The sequence below is a fragment of the Macrobrachium nipponense genome, chromosome 31, assembly GCF_015104395.2.
Source record: "Macrobrachium nipponense isolate FS-2020 chromosome 31, ASM1510439v2, whole genome shotgun sequence".
In the NCBI taxonomy this organism is placed as follows: domain Eukaryota; kingdom Metazoa; phylum Arthropoda; class Malacostraca; order Decapoda; family Palaemonidae; genus Macrobrachium; species Macrobrachium nipponense.
Window position 1 is genome coordinate 16,619,175 of NC_061093.1, and position 20,558 is coordinate 16,639,732.

Here is a 20,558-nt window from a genome sequence, read left to right on the forward strand (position 1 = left end):
ATGTTTTTTATCTAAAGCCTTCAAATATTTTGTTGTATGAATTTTTAGTCAGATTTCTTTTCATTATTTTAACTGCTTTTAAATGTTATAATACAACAATAAATGACAATCCACCTTCCGTTTTTGCTTTTCCCGTTGATAGTGCACGATGCAAATGCGGTGGTAGGGCACACACTAAAGCCGTAACTGATCGGTTAGGACACACGCTAAAACGGAACCTGGAAATGTTTGAGTGCTAATTTGGCTCGTTATCTACGCGTCATGAATGCGCTTTGGTATGCGATCTACACATTTCGCCGTGTGTAGTAGTTACTGGGCCCTCTGAGACCAAAGTATTATATACACCCATTCGATCCCCGAGGAGCTAGTTATAAACGCTGCAAAGCAGTGATTCAGCTACACTGTTTCGCCATGTTTAGTACTAGCCCCTCGGAAATCAAATGGGTTAATGTTGGGTGGATATAATCGTGGTTATATAATACTTCACCGTGTTTAGTACTATAGCCCCTCGGAAATCAAATGGATTCATTTTGGTTGGATATAATCTTGGCCATATAATACTTCGCCGTGTTTAGTAACACGGCGAAAGTGTAGATCGCATACCAAAGTATCCTCAAGACGCCTAAATAAAAAGCCAAAGTAACACCAATGTACTGGTTCTAGTTTACCTACGATAGACATCATGTTTGAAAAAAAATATAAATATAAAAGGAATGCCGCTCATATCATCACACTAAACTAGTCTTTGAAAAAAACAAGTTAACATTACTGTCCCTCTAATCCGGAAACAAACTTGTCCTGAAAGACCATAAAAATAAAAATAAAGAAATAAAAAAAGGACTGGTTTTTGCCAAATTCGCGAACGAGACGTCCGTCACATGTGAGGTCTCGAAACGTGCGCACCGAAAGACAAAAGAAGCGTAAAAGTCGAATGTTAACCACACCAGATACTAAATTAGCCAACGAATTCCAGAATCGTCATTGTTTTGTCGCCGGTCGCGGAGGAAGGAAGTCGCCAGTCGCTGAGAAGGAAGTCTTGAGAGAATGGAGTCTTCGATACGGCGAAGGTGTCTGTCGCTGATTCTACTCATGGGATTGTTTAGTAAGCAAAATTAGTCATTTTCAGGAATCGAGATAATAACTAACAGAATAAATAACTAACATTTCTTCAGCGAGGTAAGTGAATTGATGTTGCTACGTAGTGAGACTACGAGCCTGAAGAATACTGAAGAGTTCTCTAATTTGCAATAATTAGTTCAGGATTTGCTGGGAAATATTGTTTACTGCCTAATTATTCATTGAAGCGACTGAACGGAGGGATGTTTCCTAGACAGTGGTCGCCTAACGTTTGCGGGGGCTATTATGTAGGACTAATATTTCTTTACGGGTCATTATCTTTACGATATTCAGAGTCTTTAGTTTGTTTTTACGATAATACCCAACGGGCTTGTACTAAACACGCCGCAAAATGTTCAAAGCCTGATTAATCATTAACCAGCATGTCAAGAAATCAAGGCGAATTAGTATCGCCTAAATTATAGGTCTATGGCTTGTATAAATAAACAGTTATAAACCTAACAAAAAACAATGTCACCAGCATTATTCCGGAGAATCCGATTAGTTTTCTGTAATAACCAGTTCGGAGAGAGAGAGAGAGAGAGAGAGAGAGACTCACATTAATTAAACGGTATTGAAAACTCCGGTCATGAGTTGAACTCACGGAGAGTAAACATAATATTTTTTTATAATTAAGATGCTAAAATTGTTTTTTCCGTGATGCAACATTGCACAATTTCTAAAAATTAAAGTTGTCCATCGGAACACTAGGCCTTCTGTGGCCGAATCAAGCAAACGTTAACCAGCACGGTCTAATTCCACACAAGACACCATAAAAGATAAAAAAAAAAAAATACGAAAGTAATTAACTAACAAACTGCAATTTCAGACGTCCAACCAGCAAGAGCCTTCTCTGACATCACCAATGATGGCTGTGCGAATAGACATCCCTGTGATGACTTCACTCAAGATGCTACTACTCAGTAAGAATTTTAATTATCTCCATAATCCTCAATATATATATATATATATATATATATATATATATATATATATATATATATATATATATATAGTGTGTATGCGTGTGTAGACCTAACTATTCACTTTTATTTGGTCTAGCCGTCGAGTAAAGAACACGAACATGAATTATGAGATGCTGTGAGAAATCTTGAAGTTTATTATTATTATTATTATTATTATTATTATTATTATTATTATTATTATTATTATTATTATTATTATTATTATTATTATTATTATTATTATTATTATTAGTAGTAGTAGTAGTAGTAGTAGTAGTAGTAGTAGTAGTAGTAATAGTAGTAGTAGTAGTAAAAAAAATCTATCGGTTTAAAACTTTGCTAATTGCTACGTCATCATTTCCGGATCCACTCTTCCGGTCTGCGGGCGAAAGTGTGTGGTTGAAAGAGTGGGTGTACGTACACAAATCTGTTTAAAACCACAGCGTTGACCTTTCACGTAGTCCATTGTTGAGAGCCGTCAGAGTTAAGTAGTTGGCGCCAAAAGGACGTCGTCGCCCGGCACGCATATGAGAGAGAGAGAGAGAGAGAGAGAGAGAGAGTGTACGTGGTCAACTCGCACTCTCATTGTAACCAAGACCAATAGAATTTTAAACTTTAAATAAAAAAAAAAAATCCGTACCGATTTTTTAAAAATTAAAATTTTGCAGCTGAACTTATTTAAGCACTGAAGTATCAGTTGCACTCACGAGAACAGTGCAAAACTAGTTTTTTTTTTTTTTTTTTTTTTTTTTTTTTTTTTTTTTTTTTTTTTTTTTTTTTTTTTTTTATATATAAGAGAGAAATATCAGAAAGGACAGCGAGTACTACAAGTTTACAACACTGATTAACGAATATTGCTTAAAACACAAAGGCCACTCTATTGTTTTTCACCCTCCACTATAAATGAATGATAACAGATCATAAGATTTCCACCATCTAACGGCAATTAATTTTGCTTCCTGAATGCGTGTACTATACTGTCTAAGGAGGAAGCCAAACCGAGCGGAAGGTCACCTCGAACCACATTAATGGCCATAGAGAGATAATCTCCGTTTTACGAAAGATTTTGTGGTTAGCCTAAAGTGGTTGAACAGCGCGTTAGCTATAATGGAATGAACACTGCATGATGTCTTGTACTGTGTATTTTTTTCCAGTAATATTTTACCCGAGATGAACTTTATATCCATCCTTACGGTATTAAATCGTTTCTCTTACTGTAAATAATTCTGATACTGATATTTGAACAGTACAAGGCCTTTGCACGAATTACGTAGCAGAAAGCGAAGATTTCACAAGAAATTTCACAATTAACATTTTTATACATATATTTTAAGGAACATAGTCGCCCGGAGAGTGGGCCTGGTGATTTTGGGGGGAGGGGTGGCTGGAATAACGGCTGCCAAGAGCTTGATCGAGAACAATTACACCGATTTCGCATTACTGGAAGCTGGCGACTACCTTGGTGGGCGGGTGCGCACTCACAGAGAAGGTTAGTGACAAATGCTGGTTACAACAAAGAGTTTACATTACTTGGACTTCAAAATTGAAGTAAAAAAAGTTAAGGATATTGCAAAATATTAACAATGGAATGTATTTTTTATCTTTTCTGGGAATAGAGTTAAGAAAATTCAAGTTAGCGGGAATAGAACAAATTATTCTCGTACCAGGAAATCGAACAAAGCTTGCGTTACAATTCATAACGGTCCTGACTAGGCCCATAACAAGGTTGATGATTTTGTAAAGTTTATATCTTTCTAAGGAAACATCCTGGTGGAGGACGGAGCAGAATGGATCCACGGGGGAGAGAAGAACCCTATCTATCGCTGGGCAAGAAAATTAAATAAAGTGTCGCCTTATGTAACCGAGGAAGATTACGGTGAGTAAACCATCGTTTGTCCATTACGAACTGACCGTGTTTGGTTTGTATTAAACGATTTAGAAATGATGAGCTGTATGTGCCACAATTGACTGGATATTAGGCCTACGATTTCTGTGTTCCCGAGACAAAGATTAACTGAGAGATTCTGGCAGTCATTCTCAGGATTACTTATTATTTCGAACGGTTTGCGACACAGAATTCATAAAGGCCGGATGAGTACATACATATACATAAATCCTGCTTGTAACAAGGTGAAATGTACATTTTCGAATACTTATATTTGTACATTGACTGACCTTTGCAATGCATTCAAAATCTAGAACCTTTAACTACAATTTAGTAACATTTAGAACTATTTACTTCAATTTAGTACCAGAGTTTAGCACCAGTAACTATAATTTAGTACCATAACAAATAGCCATATTGTAAGAATCAACGGTGTATTTCATACATTTTCCCTAAATTACTTACTTTTGCCCAATTATATTAATTTACTAACTTATTTATTCTGACACTCCAGACTGGCGAGTCGTAACACAGGACGGGACCCGGAGTGACCCCTCCAAGTACAAAGTGATCAAACTGATGGAGACGTGCATGGCGCAAGAAGTCATAGCTCAGTACAGGAACAATTCCTATGGTCGTTGTTACCTGGACAGGTAAGTTAAGACACGTGTTTCTGACTCAGTTAAGCCTTGATTGTTTCTTCGGCAGGTCCTTAGAAAGGTAACTTCATTATACAAGCCCCTCATAAATAGTGTAGAACGAGAAGAGGACCTTGATAGTCATTATAACCAAGGACTTAAAATCCACAAAACAGTGCATAAAAGCTGAAAAGAAGGCACAGAAACTAGTGGGATACATAAAGAGGCAGTTCAAATACAGAAACAAAGAAACTGTGCTGCAGCTCTACACATCAATAGTTAGACCCCATTTTGAATATGCAGTACAGTTTTGGTCACCAACACTAAGGAAGGGCATAAATAGATTAGAAGGGGTACAAGCAAGAGCCACAAAGTTAATTCCATCCATCAGGCAAATAGTTACCAAAGACGACTTGGGACCCTGAACATGTATGGCTTAGAAACACGACGATTGCGAGGACAACTTATAGGAACATTCAAAATACTGAAATACATAACAAAAGTAGACAGTAACCTATTGATGTTAAACGAAAACCAGACAAAAAATAATGGATGGAAACTAGAACTGAAGATATACAACATCTCATTGCGGGAACTTCTTCACATACAAGATATGTGACACATGGAATAAACTGCCACCAGAAGTAAACAGCAACAGTGCGGAAAAGTTTAATAGAAAGCTAAGACACTGAATGAACAGAAAATCTGCTCTTAGAGATAAGAGAAAACACGATGTCTCTTCGGATGGACTAACAAGTCTTTGAGACATCCTAATCCTTGTAACTCTGGATAGACAGAGTACATGCGTAGTCCGATAATTATATAATCGGTCAGGTCAAACAGCTGACCACGTGAAACAGAATAAGGTTGGGGATATTTCCAGATGATCACTTTACAAGTAGCGATACTCCAAAAAAAGCAAATAAATTTGTAATAAAGATATCTTCATGGGTAAAGAAAATTACTTCCTAACCTTACCTATCTTTGCATAAGGATTTTTTTAAACCTTCAAACAAGTTTTCTTGTTGTACTTAGTAGTTAGCCGAATTCCTTGTATTTTTATATACCACAATCAATACACGAAAAACAAGTTGTATTACGAAAAATAAAATTGCAAATTTTGTATAACGTTCAAATACTTCACTTACATGCATTCAATATTAGCAATTCGCCGGGCAAACTGATTCAGTGCAAGTCAATACATGAAGCAACGTTTCGTTTGCAAACGACACCCTTGCATGTTACAAGGTGGTGTTAAAAGCCAATAACTTAATGAAATGATGGCCAATATCGAATTGAAATCCAGAGCAGAAGCTGCTTCATTTAAATCCTATGCTCCGTTCTGAGAGATTCACCTTTATTCAAGTTTAGGCCCAAATTTCACGTGCTTTTCGGAAACGGGGAATCTGAAGAAAGGGGCTATTGCTGTTTCACTTACATGTTGTTTCAACCTAATGTTACACGATGACTGCTTCCAAAAGCAGAACATAACGATCTTGATAGATAAATCAGGGCTGCCTTACCGAAGTTCTTCACATGAAAAATGTAATTTTCTTGCCTGTCTCGAATCAGTTGGAAAAGTATTTCTCTACTGCTGCATTATATGCAATATCTCACAGGAAAGCAATTTAATATTCAATATAATTAATTTGACTAATCTACTTTTGACGTTCCTTTCACAAACTGTGTAATTAAAAATCTAATTATATATAATATTGCAGATTCCCCTACGCCTACGGCAAAGGAACCGAAAGCAAGATCGGAAGAGCCTGGCTTCACCTCCTGGAACAGGTAAAGGCTTCACTCATTGGAGAACACACGAAGTGTTTAGTGAATAACAAGAGAAGGATGTCGTGCAATTGGAACTTCCTTAGTTCAAGCGAAGGTGCAATGCATTGCAATCCTCCTTGCATTTTAACTGTTTACTTAAGTCTTTATTCATTTGTTTATTCTATTTGTGTTTCTAATAACCGGTATTTTATTTCTGTATTTCCCACTACCTTCTAACGAATACCATATTATTTGGCAGCTTGAATTTCAAAGGAGTGTCCCCTATGGTGGTTTTTTCTCTCATAAGAAGAGGGTTCACCTTCTGAAGAATAATAATAATAATAATAATAATAATAATAATAATAATAATAATAATAATAATAATAATATTTTATTACAAATTATTGCTGCATGAGCTTTATAGAGGTTCTTCTCTGCTTTTCTCATTGTGGTTTTTCCATTATTGCTTCAACTGGTGAGCAACTTTTTAAGCAACACTGAGAAAACCACAATCAAAAAACAGAAGAACCTCTATAAAATTAATGCAGCAATGATTCTTAATAATTCATGTTTAAAATAATAGGGATATTATTGTTATTAATAATAATAATAAGTAAAATAATAACTAATAATAATAATAATAATAATAATAATAATAATAATAATAATGTATTTACAGTAAACACGAGTTGCTTTACGTTTAGCATTTCATATTATTATTAATTTTTTGATAGGTAGTCAATTACGAAGAGGGCACCGACAGCTGGCTGGAAAGCTCTGCCCTGGATACAGGTCGGTATGCTAATTACGGCTCGAGCTTCCAGTGGAAAGATGGTTACGACACTTTCGTCAATTTCCTCAAGGTGCGTGTGTTGGTAGAGCTTGAGAGAGAGAGAGAGAGAGAGAGAGAGAGAGAGAGAGAGAGAGAGAGAGAGAGAGAGAGAGACTCCTCTTGTTTCAGTGATAGAAATGACGAAAGGCAGCCATCAATTAAAATAACTCATCCTTGACTTATCATGATTAAAAATTTTCAACTGGAATGAGAGAGAGAGAGAGAGAGAGAGAGAGAGAGAGAGAGAGAGAGAGAGAGAGACTAACACGCCCGTCTACTTCTAGGCCAACATCTCACCCGACCTTGTGAGTTTATCGACACCCGTGTGTCGAATTACCTGGGACGAAACCGGCGCTGGGCGAGACCAGGTCCTGGTCTGGACCAGGAAAGGCCTCGACCAGTCGACGACTTACCTGGCAGATCACGTGATCGTGACCGCCTCTGTCGGTCACCTGAAGGAACGTCACGCCCACCTCTTCCTACCGGCGCTCCCGTCGCAGTTCCTGAAGGACTTGTCCGTAAGGTGTCTGAACTTGAATGTCGGACTTTTAAATATTTTGTTTGGTTGCATTTGCTCGTTTTCTTCGATATCTGTAATCTTATGGGATCTTTGACTACGTTTAGGAGGGGTGCCTATATTATTTTGCTCGTTTTCTTTAATATCTGTAATTTCTGTCTTTGGGATCTTTGACTGCGTTTAGGAGGGGTACCTATAATATTTTGCTAGTTTTCTTTGATATCTATAATCTGTTTTCGGTGATCTTTGACTACGTTTAGGAGGGGTACCCATATTATTTTGCTCGTTTTCTTTGATATCTATAATCTTCTGTCTTCGGGGCTCTTGACTACGTTTAGGAGGGGTGCCTATAATATTTTGCTAGTTTTCTTTTATATCTGTAATCTTCTGGGATCTATCAGTACGTTTAGGAGGGGTATCTTTAATATTTCTTTCTCTGCATCTTATCCCCCACTTCTATTTGGGGCCGATGTTCCTGACAGCTTTCCTCCACCTGGCTCGGTCCAACACATCGTCCTCTGACAATTGGTTGGCTCTTAGATCTTCTTGAATTACATCCTTCCACCTTCGCTTCTTCGTTCTTCTCTCCCAGCAGTCAACTCCCTCTGCATCACTCTCCTTACATATTTATGTCTCATCCCTTCTCATCACACTGCAGTCTCCTCTCCTGGGCCTTCTTTGATAGTTCTAAGACTTTGGCAGTTCCTTTACTTTCATTTATGCTCCTGTCCATTTTTGTTTCTCCACACACCCACCAGAGCACTGTCATTTCTACCGCATCCAATTTCCCCTCTTGCATTCTCTTTGCCGGTCATGTTCTGGACCTTGCATCAAAGCTGGTCTTACCAGTGTCTTTTAGACACTTTCTTTAACTTTTATGTTGATTCTGCGCTATATAAAAATTATATATACACATACATCGATGAAATTTTAGAAATTTTTAACTATATAATCTATATATATAAATATATATATATATATATATATATATATATATATATATAATATATATATATATATATACTTAAAAATATAAAACTCCATCACAATAAAAACTGCAAACTAAGCTACAAGAAAAAATGATCCAACTAACCTCATAAAACGAAATAAACAAGTGATTATAAAAGCTTTGAAAATTCTAATCAGTCGAACCTCCTTTTGAAAAGGGCATCGAGCTGGGCGTGGTGGACAAGGTCCAAATGGGCTGGGCAGCGCCCTGGTGGGGCAGGAGGCCGTTATGGATCATGGTACTTTGGACGGAATTCAATCTCCCTCGTGATATGGTAAGTAGGATGAAGGAGAGAATATTTGTAGGGATTACTAGTCATTTGTAAGCGACTTCGATGATAAGTAATGTTAAAATGCTAGATTTTTGTTAAGGTTACTCGATAGTCGTCAAATGTAGTGGACTGAATTGAAATGAATATAGAATTGAGGTCAAAGGCCAAGCACTGGGACCTGTGAGATTATTCAGCGCTGGAAAGGAAACGGAGAGTATAGGTAGGTCTGAAAGGTGTAACAGGAGTAGCTGTCATAAGAGGGTGGATAGCAAGATGGAAGAAAGACAATATGAAAGGAGTTACAGTAAAAGTAATGACAGAGGTTTGCAGCTAGGGGCCGAAGGAACGCTGCAAAGAACCTTTATTAATGCATACAGTGCACCCCTGGATGGGATGACAAATACACCGTTTTGAAACATTTTCATTTGATTTAACGTAACCGAAGCTATTTGTGGGCATCACTCAAAGTCCTCTGCGGCGTCCTTTCAGCCCCCCCCCCCCCCCCCCCCCCCACTTTCGTTCCTCAAACTGTACCTCTGTTGATATTCACTTTCTTCCATCTTACTAACCTCAACCCTCTCCCAACAATTGTTTCATAGCGTAAATGCTTTGAAGTTTTCCTCCCGTTACACCTTTCAAACCTTTTCGCTTACTCGGGGAGTAAGCCTACGCACTTAGTTGATGATGATGTTCTTGTTGTGGGTTAAGGAAGCCCTATGGAGAAGCCTAAAAAGGTCTGAAAAAGGTATTTCGCGTCGAGTTCAAGATACAGGATTTTTAGGATAGGAGATGCACGATTTATTTATTAGAATGAAAATGTAAAAAATGTTCAGCTTGCTCAACAGTACATAATTATTTCTAGTAAAATATAGCGTATTTATCTAAATTTTCGTTGGTGAAACAACGCTCTATTTGACCGTAGTTGTTAGCACGCGCCTCGATTAAGCTGGAGGTCGGATCACACCTTGTTACTCTCATTTTCCTTTCAGGTCTGAATGACCTCATAGGTCCCAGCGCTTATCCCTTAGCCTAAATTTTTATATCCCAATCACTGTATGGAAGTCAAGATTTTCCAAACCTCAAACATCAGACCCTCTCACGTTCTGCTTCTGTAGGAATGGATGTACGGCGTCGTTCAGGTAGTGAGTGTGCACCAACAGGAAAGCGTCGTGCAAGTTTTTGTGACAGGCCGTCACGCTACTGCCATGGAGAACCTGCCGGAGGAGACTGTTAAAAGACACCTCCGCAGTTTGCTTTCAAACGTCACGAAAACCGAAGTGCCCCAGCCGACGTTCTTCAGAAGGTGAAACATTACTTCTTTCTTTAGAGGAATATCTGTCTGTGTTTGACTTTTCCAGTTCACTCCATTTTTCATGATTTTCTTTGTATCTGAACGAAAACAGTCCTGAAATAATAGCTATGTATACGGTTCTACCTACGCATAGTTCTACCCATGATAGCTTCTACCTATGCATACGGTTATACCTTTGTTATGTATGTATGTATATATTATATATATATATATATATATATATATTATATATATATATATATATGTATAATGTATATGTGTGTGTGTGTGTGTGTGTCTACCAACAGTAAATTAATAATAAAAAGACAATAGCAAAAAAACAATAGCAAATATTTCATTCCTGTAAAAACTATTTAGCAAAACGACCAGTGTTATCATGTAGTTCCTTTTCACAGTTGCGGTAACCTTTATCAAATATTACAGGACATTTTTAAAATCATTTTTCGCTTCCAGGACTCAATGGGGACTAAATCCTTGGACCCGAGGGGCATACTCGTCCTTCGTCACCGTGGAGGGGGACCAAGCAGGACTTCGTTCAAGGATACCATTCCAAGTCCCACTCAAGAATTCCAGCGGGAAGAAGGTGAGTGCATAGGACGTTCACTCATCACAATAAGAAGTTTTTTTGATCGATTATAATTGTTCATGGATCAATAGTTGTGTATATTGCGCGTGTATGTGTATATTTACAATAAAGCCCCTTCCTCACAAGGGGCAAAGACACGACGGGCACTCTGACTTGCCCGCAATTCTCTCGCTTTTCAATAGTGTTACCAGATCAAACAGTCCAAGGGAGGCAGTAGTCACAGGCAGGCGAACCTATTGACCAAACTCTGATCGCCATCCACTCAAAATTGGTAACAGTGTCTGCCCGCCATGTGGAAGGGGCTTAAAGCAGGCTGCTGTAGCAAACAGTGTGACGTTTTAAAGCACCAGGTTTAATACTACTCAGTTTGCTGGGAGTTTGATCTTGGCTACAACACAAATGTAGAATAGTCCGTCTAGCGCAGTTGTGGGATTTTCTGATCTCCAAATTATCTAAGCGAGAAGCAAATTCATTCCTGCTCTCTGCTGCTGACATATGAAATTTCTGGTGTATCAGGTTACTCTTCTTTTCCCTCTCATTTATTTTTCACCTTTTGTCAGTTGTATCTCATTCTCTGTGGGCCGATTTCCCTTTGAAGCCCTCTTGGGGACTATAGTGTCTGATGACTTAAGTTTTTGGTTCTGAAGATTTAAAGAAAGGAAGGAAATGTGCATATCCACAAGATAACACTTACTTTCAAGTACGGTTATGAAAAATTATTGACTACGAAACTGTGTGCAAAGACCTGGTTTCTAACCTGACGGTTGTTAAGACAAAAGGTAATTTGTGGGCAGGGTTACAACATTTAAAAGTGCCAAAATGACGTCTATTCAATTTGTTTAACGACTTTAATCATAACATCCATGTAAAAGTCAAACATACGTAAATATGAAGCTCCGTGTAACCTAAGGTCCTTCGCCATAAAGTCCATGCTTCAAGTTAATTTTTATTCAGTGGTCCTACTTAGTTGTGAGGGAAGTACTAAATGGTTTTGAAATACGAGCCGAAATCTTTTATGAAAAGACCTACTTATACGCGTTATCTTCATAGAATACAATATGATCTAGATGTGACATTATAACGATAGATTTACCTGTAACTTAATTAATGTGTTACTTGGTTCCAGGCCTTGAGGATTACCTCGTCGATGCAAACCAGGGCATACTTCATTCAAACGTTGTTTGTTGTTCGCAGGTTGTGTTGTGGGCAGGGGAGCATACCCACAATACTCACTACAGCACCGTGGACGGCGCCATGGAATCGGGGCTGAGGGCAGCCTCCGAAGTTCTGAGTCATCTGAGAGCAAAGGGACGACAATGAGTTTTGACGTGGTGGTAGTTGTAGTAGCAGTAGCAGTAGTAGTAACAGAGGGATTCGGTTTGGAACGGCTTCCTTACTCGTTCTATGTAGCAGTGCTATCTCAGCTTACGACCACAAGAAGCAAAATAAGACATTTTCTATTAGGAGAATTTTCTTTCAGGTATCTTAAAAATGTATATTGTAGAAAGGATTTTATTTTTATATTATATTTAAAGTATGATATACAAGTATTCTATTGTGCTTGTGAAATACTGTATTTACCGTCAAAGCCGATATTTCTTTAAGATTATACGTACAAATAATGAACGCTATATGTATTAAAAGATTAAGTCAAAAGCTACTCCTCAGTTTCGTAAATTTAATATTATGAAATACTGAGACAATTCACGAGTCTATGAACAGCAATATAGGAAATAGCGAGCATACTTCGACGCTTGTTCACACACATTAATAAATGAGTACATAAACGGATTCTGCATACTGCCGCTCAAAAGAAGTCAACAAAATGTTCATAATGAAATCAATACTGAAAGGTAGTTTACAAATTTGCTTAGTTAGCTAATACAGGGAGAGGTGAAGAATATATTAAGGGAACTGCTTGATGTTGGGAATGATATCTAAGAGCAAAGAGCATTGGTGGTTGGTTTTAGTCTGAGCTGGCCTTATGCCAGTACGAGCTCTTGCATTATATTTAAATATATGAAAATGTTAAGAGCCATAAGGGTCCTGGCTTGAACCTCTGGTCTCCACAAACCAACCGAAACGAACAGCACTAAATAATGACCAAGGTCAGGGCTTATAATGGCAGCATACCGTTAAGAAACCCTTCGCGTCAGACTAGCGAGATGTCTGGCTAACACTTGGAAAGGAATAGCGAGTTGTTCTAAAAGTATTATTCGGGTTTCCTAACTTGAGGAAGAGCTACCAGTATCAGGAAGAATGAAATATATTGGCAAATTTTCACACCAAAGTGTTCAATTTTTATTGCCGCAGTCATCAGAAGATATAAAGGACAAAAAAGCGTAACTGGCAACTTAGGCCAAGTGGAGTACTCATTGTCTCAATTCTCAACGAGAGAGAGAGAGAGAGAGAGAGAGAGAGAGAGAGAGAGAGAGAGAGAGAGACTAAGATATCTTAGAATCTCAGTGAGGCAAGTGAAGTAACCAAGAGAGATCCATGTCAGGACATTTTTAAGTGCGTAGGGGAACAGAATAATAAAACTTGGTCTAAGTTACGGACAAATAGCACCTCAGAGCATTTGAACTAACATAGTACTAGTGAGGTGGAGTTTGTGATGTGATTAAGTGTCATAACAGTGCCTTCTGAGATAACACAAAACTCGATGGAACATAGAGGTAAGGCTGCTTTTAGTTCTTTAATATTGTAGCATAATATATCTATTATATCGCGAAAGAGAAAATGTAGATTGGTCTCAAGTTACAACGGTTAGCTGAAGACACTATGACAGGGCAAGTTAAATATAGAAAATACTCCATGTGGCAAGTGACCGATGAAACGCGCGCTCACTCTCTCTCAACTAGCGGCTGAGAGAGAGAGAGAGAGAGACTCTCCACTAGTGCTTGCCCATCTTATGATCTACAAGGTTTCTTTTACGCTTTTCCACTTTTTCCGACATCATTCGTACGGCTTCATACATTAACGAAGTGTAACGACTTATCTGTCAAAGAACTTAATCAGGTCTTACATATCTTCCACAATTCAGGATATAAAAATGATAAGATATGTCGGAAAAGGGTTTGAAGTAGGGAGGGAGGGAGGACGGTAGGTAGATAACGCTTATCGGAATGGGAATATAAAATTTAGGCCAAAGGCCAAGTACTAGACTTAAGAGGTCATTCAGTGCTGAAAAGGAAATTGAGAGCAGAAAGGTTTGAAAGGTGCAACAAAAGGAAAACTTCGCAGTTGCATGGTGTAACAATAGTTAGGAGAGGGTGGAAAGTAAGAAGGGAGAAAGATAATATGAACGGAGGTACAGTAAAAGGAACGAAAGGGTTTACAGCTTGGGGCCGAAGGGACGCTGCAAAGAACCTTATCGTACCATATTTTGAAACTGTGATATATATATAATCTGTTAAGAAAATTATATTTTTATTTATTCAAATGTCAACAAAAATGGCAAAATTTATGTCTGTATGTTGTCTAGGCAGATATTTAGAATGATTAACGAAGCCTATATATTAACTTAGGAGAGAAAAAAATCTGTATTAGGAAAGAAGAAATAAGTAGCATCTCTCGAGAGTTGCCAAAGCGAATCACTACACAGGAATATCAGTGACATCGCATCGTGGGGCCTGATGCCTCTAAACAGCTGAGGTTACCAATGGGTAGTAATATCCTTTAAGAACGCCATGCCATGCGCACACCAAACCACGGCACGATACGCCGATGACATTTTTATAGCCACAAACAGACAAGAAGACGCCAAATACTTAGCCAATACCCTCCATAATAATTCAACCTCAATTTTACTATAGAAAAAAAAGCAAAAACGAGAAAAAATTATAAAAAGCCCGACAACAGTATACTACACAAAACCCACAAACAAGGTATATAGAATACCTTGCCCACAAACACCAGACGCTGTCTTGACGCGAGAGGTGAGTGGCCCCGAGTCATTCAAGCCAATATCTAAAGAACACAGACTCGAGTGATCGGTAATATTATATGCTTACGTTATACGTGTACTAACACATTGCTCAATCCGGAAAGTAACCCACAGGGAACTTCAGGGAACTTGGAAAAGCAGCCCAGACACTAACCAGTGATGGATATCGAAACAAGAGCGTGTTACTTTTACATATATATATATATATATATATATATATATATAATATATAGTATATATATATATATATATATATAATATATATATATATATATATATATATATATATATATATATATATAATATATATATATGTGTGTGTGTGTGTATAAGAAGAGTGCTCCAATCAGACGACAGCCAGGTAAATGCGCTTTATTAATAAGTTTCGTGTCACCAACACATCAGTCTGCAATCGAAATTCACAATTAAAATAAACTTACAAATCAAAAAAGTTAAAATATACTCAGAACGTTAGACTAGAGAAAGAGGAGAAAACTACCTATTCCAGGAGAAAGATCTGAATGACTAAAAACGGTAAGGTCTGCACACATCACAAACCTCACGCCAGAGAGAGGAGATGACGAGGCGTTGGAGTTCAAACTAGGTGATAGGTGCTTAATAAACAATGACTCAAGGGTAGTTAGCTTTGTGGTGCCAATGATAGAGATATGATTATTTTCAATAATGATTTTACAACTCTTTGCAGGAGTTCTCATATTAGAGAAATCGGGATTAGAGATTCTGGACCCAGTTCTGTAACTTTACCCCAAATGGCTGTAATACTGGACTTGTAACAGTCTACGCGAAGAACCAACATAAATACCAAGACATCTTGGCATTAAAATTTATGTACAACATTGGATTTCATGAAATCATACAATTTGTCCTTGTAATTAAAAAAATCAATTTTTTAATTCATGGGAATAAGTTTTAAAAACCAAACTTTTCAATAATATTTTTAAGTTTCAAGCGTAAAATATCTGAATGAATAAATGGAATGGGTGCGTACATGGTCAGTTTAGGTACATTAAAATTAAGAGAGGGTGCTGACAGATGCTTCGCTAGCAATTTACTAACGGTGCAAAAAACTAACTTTTAGGGAAAATTATTTGTTTACAAATATTCCAAAAGAATCTCGACTTGACATTCCTTGTGAGGTGCTTTACCATTGACTTAAGAGTATCAATTACGGTCATTTCAATATGGCAATTCTTCAACAGATATGCTATCATCACAGTTACATGACAATTACAGAAAACTCAGGGTGAAGTGGGCCCCTTACTTTAGAAAGGAGGACTCAAATTCTTAAAAGGTTAGTCGAGTTGAGTTGAATATAGAATTTTGGCCAAAGGCCAAGCACTGGAACCTATGAGGTCATTCAGCGCCGAAATGGAAATTGACAGTAAAAAGTTTGAAAGGTGTAACAGGAGGAAAATCTCGCAGTTGCACTATGAATCAAGTGTTAGGAGAGGGTGGAATGTAAGATGAAGAAAGAAATATGAAAGGAGGTACAGTAAAAGGAACAAAAGTGGTTGCAGCTAGGGGCCGAAGTCACGCTGCAAAGAAACTTAAGTAATGCTTACAGTGCACCTCATGAGGCCCACTGGCGGCACTACCCCCCTACGGAATCTTAAAAGGTTAGGTATATAAAAATGATAACTTAGTGATATGTAAGTCAGCCAGATAAAGGGAAAGGAATAGAGATTATGGACAAGGCTGATTATCTTGAAAACATTAAAGTTATTTTGTCTGACGGCTCTAAATTTAAACTAATTGGTGAACCCATCTTTGTTTAAATTCATAAAAAAAAGATCAATCGCTTCCTTGGAAAGCTTAAACAGGGAAAAGTAATTTCTGATGATGACTACCAAGAACTAATTGATACCGGGTCTTTCTTTATGGACTTCAAAAATATACAGACGGTATATACCCTTAAGACGGATAATGTCCGCATATAATAGTCCGTCATTCATTTCCAAATTCTTGGTCAAAATACTCAATGAACACGCCAACTCTCAATTTTCGTTAAAGAATGGTTATGTATTTAAAGAAATTATTTTACAGGATGGTGATTTGTATATGGCCAGTCTGGACGTTGAATCGTTGTTCACTAACGTCCCTGATTCTGAGACACTTGAGATAATTCTGGATAAAGTTTTTAGTAATGATGAGACTTTTTGTGGTTTAGTAGGCAACTTTTTAAAACCTTCTTGGAAGTAGCTGCGCATGGTGCCACCTTTGTTTTCAAACGGCAGCTCTTTCTGCAAGCAGAGCGGGTTGCCATGGCTTCTTCTTTGGGACCGGTTTTTGCCAATTTTTTTCTTTTTTTTCTTATGGGACATTTGGAGGAGAGTTTTCTTAATGAGTGTCCTGGGAATTTTAAGCCAGTTTTTTTTTTTTTTAGAAGATAGGTTGATGATGCTTTTGCTATTTAAATTTCCGTGGCAATAAGTTTTTTTTTTCTATTACGTAAATGAGGCTCAGCCTCACATTATATGTACTACGTTGGAAAATGAGAAAGATGACACCCTGGCCTTCTTGGATATAAAAATAACTGGACGTGACCAGCATTTCAACAAGTGGTATGGATCATTATTATTATTTTTTTTTTTTAGTTCGTGTTTTCGTAATTTTAAGATTAATGCTGTCTCTACTCTGGTTTTTAGGGCCCTTCGGTACACCTCTGATTGGCCCTCCTTCAACCTTGAAGTCGGATTTCTTTTGGAATAATTTGTAAACAACTTATTTCCCAAAATGTTGGTGATTTGCATCGTCAGTAATTTGCTAGCGAAGAATCTGCCAGCAACCTCTCTTAATTTTTTTTCTCTTTTTATTGTAAATTTATACATCCATATATATACACATTTTTACATAGAAATCTCATGTACAATAGTCTTTGCACAGTATACGTATGCTCTAAAAAGTACTACAATATGTGGTTAACCCACAACATAAAAAATACATCAGTGTGGGACCGGGTATTGCTCCTCCCTCGCCAGAGGAGGATCTTATGGCTATCAGCCTCCCCCTCCGAGGAGGGCTCTTATGGAGTGCTCACCGGTCCCTAAGAGAAACCCTTACATACAAGAAGCACAAATTCAAGTTACATTGTTTTTGCTATTCTCAAAGAAGCCCTTTTTGCTCATAATACCGTCTCCAAGAAGTCTTCCGTGACTAACTTATTAATCTTTTGCCCATAAACTGACTTTAACATCCATTTACAATAATTAAGCCTACCTTTGAAATAATTAATCATATCTCTTTCATCTAGGTTTTTAACTCTGCTAATCCAAACAACATACAGATAATTGCACACTAAAATAATTGCTGTATTTTTGTCCCTGGTTGTTTTGTAATCAAAATCAAAGTACAAAAGGTTGAACCAATTTCTCTTATTAATAGAACACATTGACGATAATTTCACACTAAACCAATCAAAAAACGTTTTTATCTTAATGCAAAAATAAAATACATGCATTGTGCATTCTTGTTCATTACAAAGGTTACAATGTCCATTGTCTCTTAGTTTCATGTTTTTTAGTCTTACATTTGTGGGCAATACCTCATGTACATATTTGAACAAAAATTCTCTCTCCCGAATACCAATTAATTTGTTATTTATGTTTTTCCATATTCTCCCCCAACACAACAGAGGGTAATTGCTTTTAACTTTTGCGGGAACCTTGGAAAAAAGCTCATAGTAAATATGTTTACTTTTAACAATGGGGTGGGAAAAGATTTATGCTTAACACACTACTCTTATACCCTAATTGCTTTGGTATAGAATGCAGGAGTAACAAATGACACATCTGTGCAGGGAGCAGACTCTACCAAATGGCTTAATCTTATCCTACAGTAATATATATTCATTTTCCCTACCATTCAGAGCTTCCTTCAATGCTTGTGGCAGCAAGAATACCCGCAGTTTTCTTTGGGGTATACACTTATTATGTTTAATCCACCTTCATTCATAGGCAAAAACAAAGTAGCTCTACCTACAGGTTGATATTTCCCTTTCCACAAATACCTAAAAATTATGCTATTTATTTTCTGAGCATATATTTTGCTCTTAATTTGAATGCACCTAAGCTGACCATGTACGCACCCATTCCATTTTATTAATTCAGATAGTTTAGGTTTTAAAGTTAAAAATATTATTGAAAAGGAATATGTTTTTTGAAACTTAATCTCATTCCCACGCATCCAGAAAAAATTGGAGGGTTTTTTAATCACAAGGAAAAAGTGCAGAATTTCATGAGGTACAATATTAAATAATATAAATTTGAATGCCCAAGATGTCTTGGTATTGATGTTGGTTCTTTGCGTAGACTGTCGGTACAAATCCGGTATTACAGCCATTTAGGATTAACTTACAGAACTGGGTCCAGAATCTCCAATCCCAATTTCTCTAATATATAAACACATGCAGTGTTGTAAAATAACCATTGAAAAGAATCATATCTCTATCGTTGGCACCACAAAGCAAACGACCCAGGGGTTTATTAAGCACTTATCACCTAGTTTAAACTCCAAAGCTTCGTCATCGCCTCTCTCTCTCTCTCTCTCTGGCGTGAGGTTTGTGATGTGTAGAGACCTTACCGTTTTTAATCACTCTGTTACCTTTCTCCTTGAATAGGTAGTTTTCTCCTCATTCTCAGTTTAAACGTTCTGAGTATATTTTAATTTTTCGTGATTTGTAAGTATATTTTGTGATTTTCAATTGCAGACTGATGATGTTTTGGTGACATGAAAAGTTCCTAATTACAAAAACGCGTGTACCTGGCTGTCGACTGATTATACCCCTCTTCCTTTATATTTGTGACTTTCCTGATGTGATATACACATACACATACCATGGCTTGGTAATAAGACGAAAGTACTTAGAAACTCAATTGTTTCATTTTTCCTTCGTGACTGTAACTTCGTTCATACACGAGTTCCTCGTTGGACGAGTGGTTTTCACGCTCGGGTAACAACCCGGTGGTCCGAAGTTCTATTCTCCGCTCGGCCAACGTGGAATCGGATGAATTTATTTCTGGTGACAGAAGTTCATTTCTCGATATAATGAGGTTCGGATCCCACAATAAGCTGTGGATCCTTTTGTCAGGTGACCAATTGGTCAAGTAAAAATATCTGGTCCTTCGGGCCAGCCCTATAGGAGAGCTGTTAATCAGCTCAGTGGTCTGGTAAAACTATGATATGTACTTAACTTGCTCGTACACATACACAGTATACACATTATACGTTTATAAATTATAAAGTTTCCCTATCAGGAGGTTGTCCCACCAATAAAGTAACATGAGAAAACTGCCACGCTTATAATTTAACTGCCAATATAAAGACCTACAAAGACAGTTGATCAGCATTATGTCGAACCCACTTGTACTTTCACTCACCTTCAACTGTTATACACAATGGATTCTTTGATATTAAGACCCTTCCTTTCTAATATCGCTTCCACATTCTATCCAGCAAAGTCTATTCCTCTTACCATATTTGAAGTCTCCATATTCTTAATTACTTTTAATAATATTCTTACGCCATATATACTATCAAAACAGCACAGTTACTTTCGAATTTTTCTCGGTTGATCTATATTACTATTCCGCGGCGGCCTAGACTATGACAGTTGCGGTTTTTCTATGCAGTTTTACCTCCTGAACATGAATTTTAAGTTATATTTATTCGGACGACTGTAATTAACACCCAGG

General features: G+C 37.4%; 1 protein-coding gene across 2 annotated transcripts in view; it reads left to right on the forward strand.

The window, feature by feature from the left end:
- Positions 1 to 921: 921 nt before the first annotated feature.
- LOC135206651 (spermine oxidase-like) overlaps positions 922 to 20,558 on the forward strand; it is a 29,532-nt gene continuing 9,895 nt past the window's right edge. Inside the window, exons 1-12 of one of the 2 annotated variants that reach the window (XR_010312808.1) lie at positions 922 to 1,102; positions 1,946 to 2,039; positions 3,416 to 3,570; positions 3,841 to 3,957; positions 4,481 to 4,619; positions 6,326 to 6,395; positions 7,109 to 7,237; positions 7,491 to 7,724; positions 8,890 to 9,006; positions 10,119 to 10,306; positions 10,769 to 10,898; positions 12,096 to 12,381. Coding sequence is in view for 1 of the 2 variants with exons in the window: in XM_064238008.1 (XP_064094078.1) it covers positions 13,564 to 13,576 (13 nt within the window). In the remaining variant the exon portion in view is untranslated. Of the gene's footprint in view, positions 1,103 to 1,945; positions 2,040 to 3,415; positions 3,571 to 3,840; positions 3,958 to 4,480; positions 4,620 to 6,325; positions 6,396 to 7,108; positions 7,238 to 7,490; positions 7,725 to 8,889; positions 9,007 to 10,118; positions 10,307 to 10,768; positions 10,899 to 12,095; positions 12,382 to 13,312; positions 13,577 to 20,558 lie in introns of those variants that run through there. The other variant, XM_064238008.1, reaches the window with a different exon arrangement.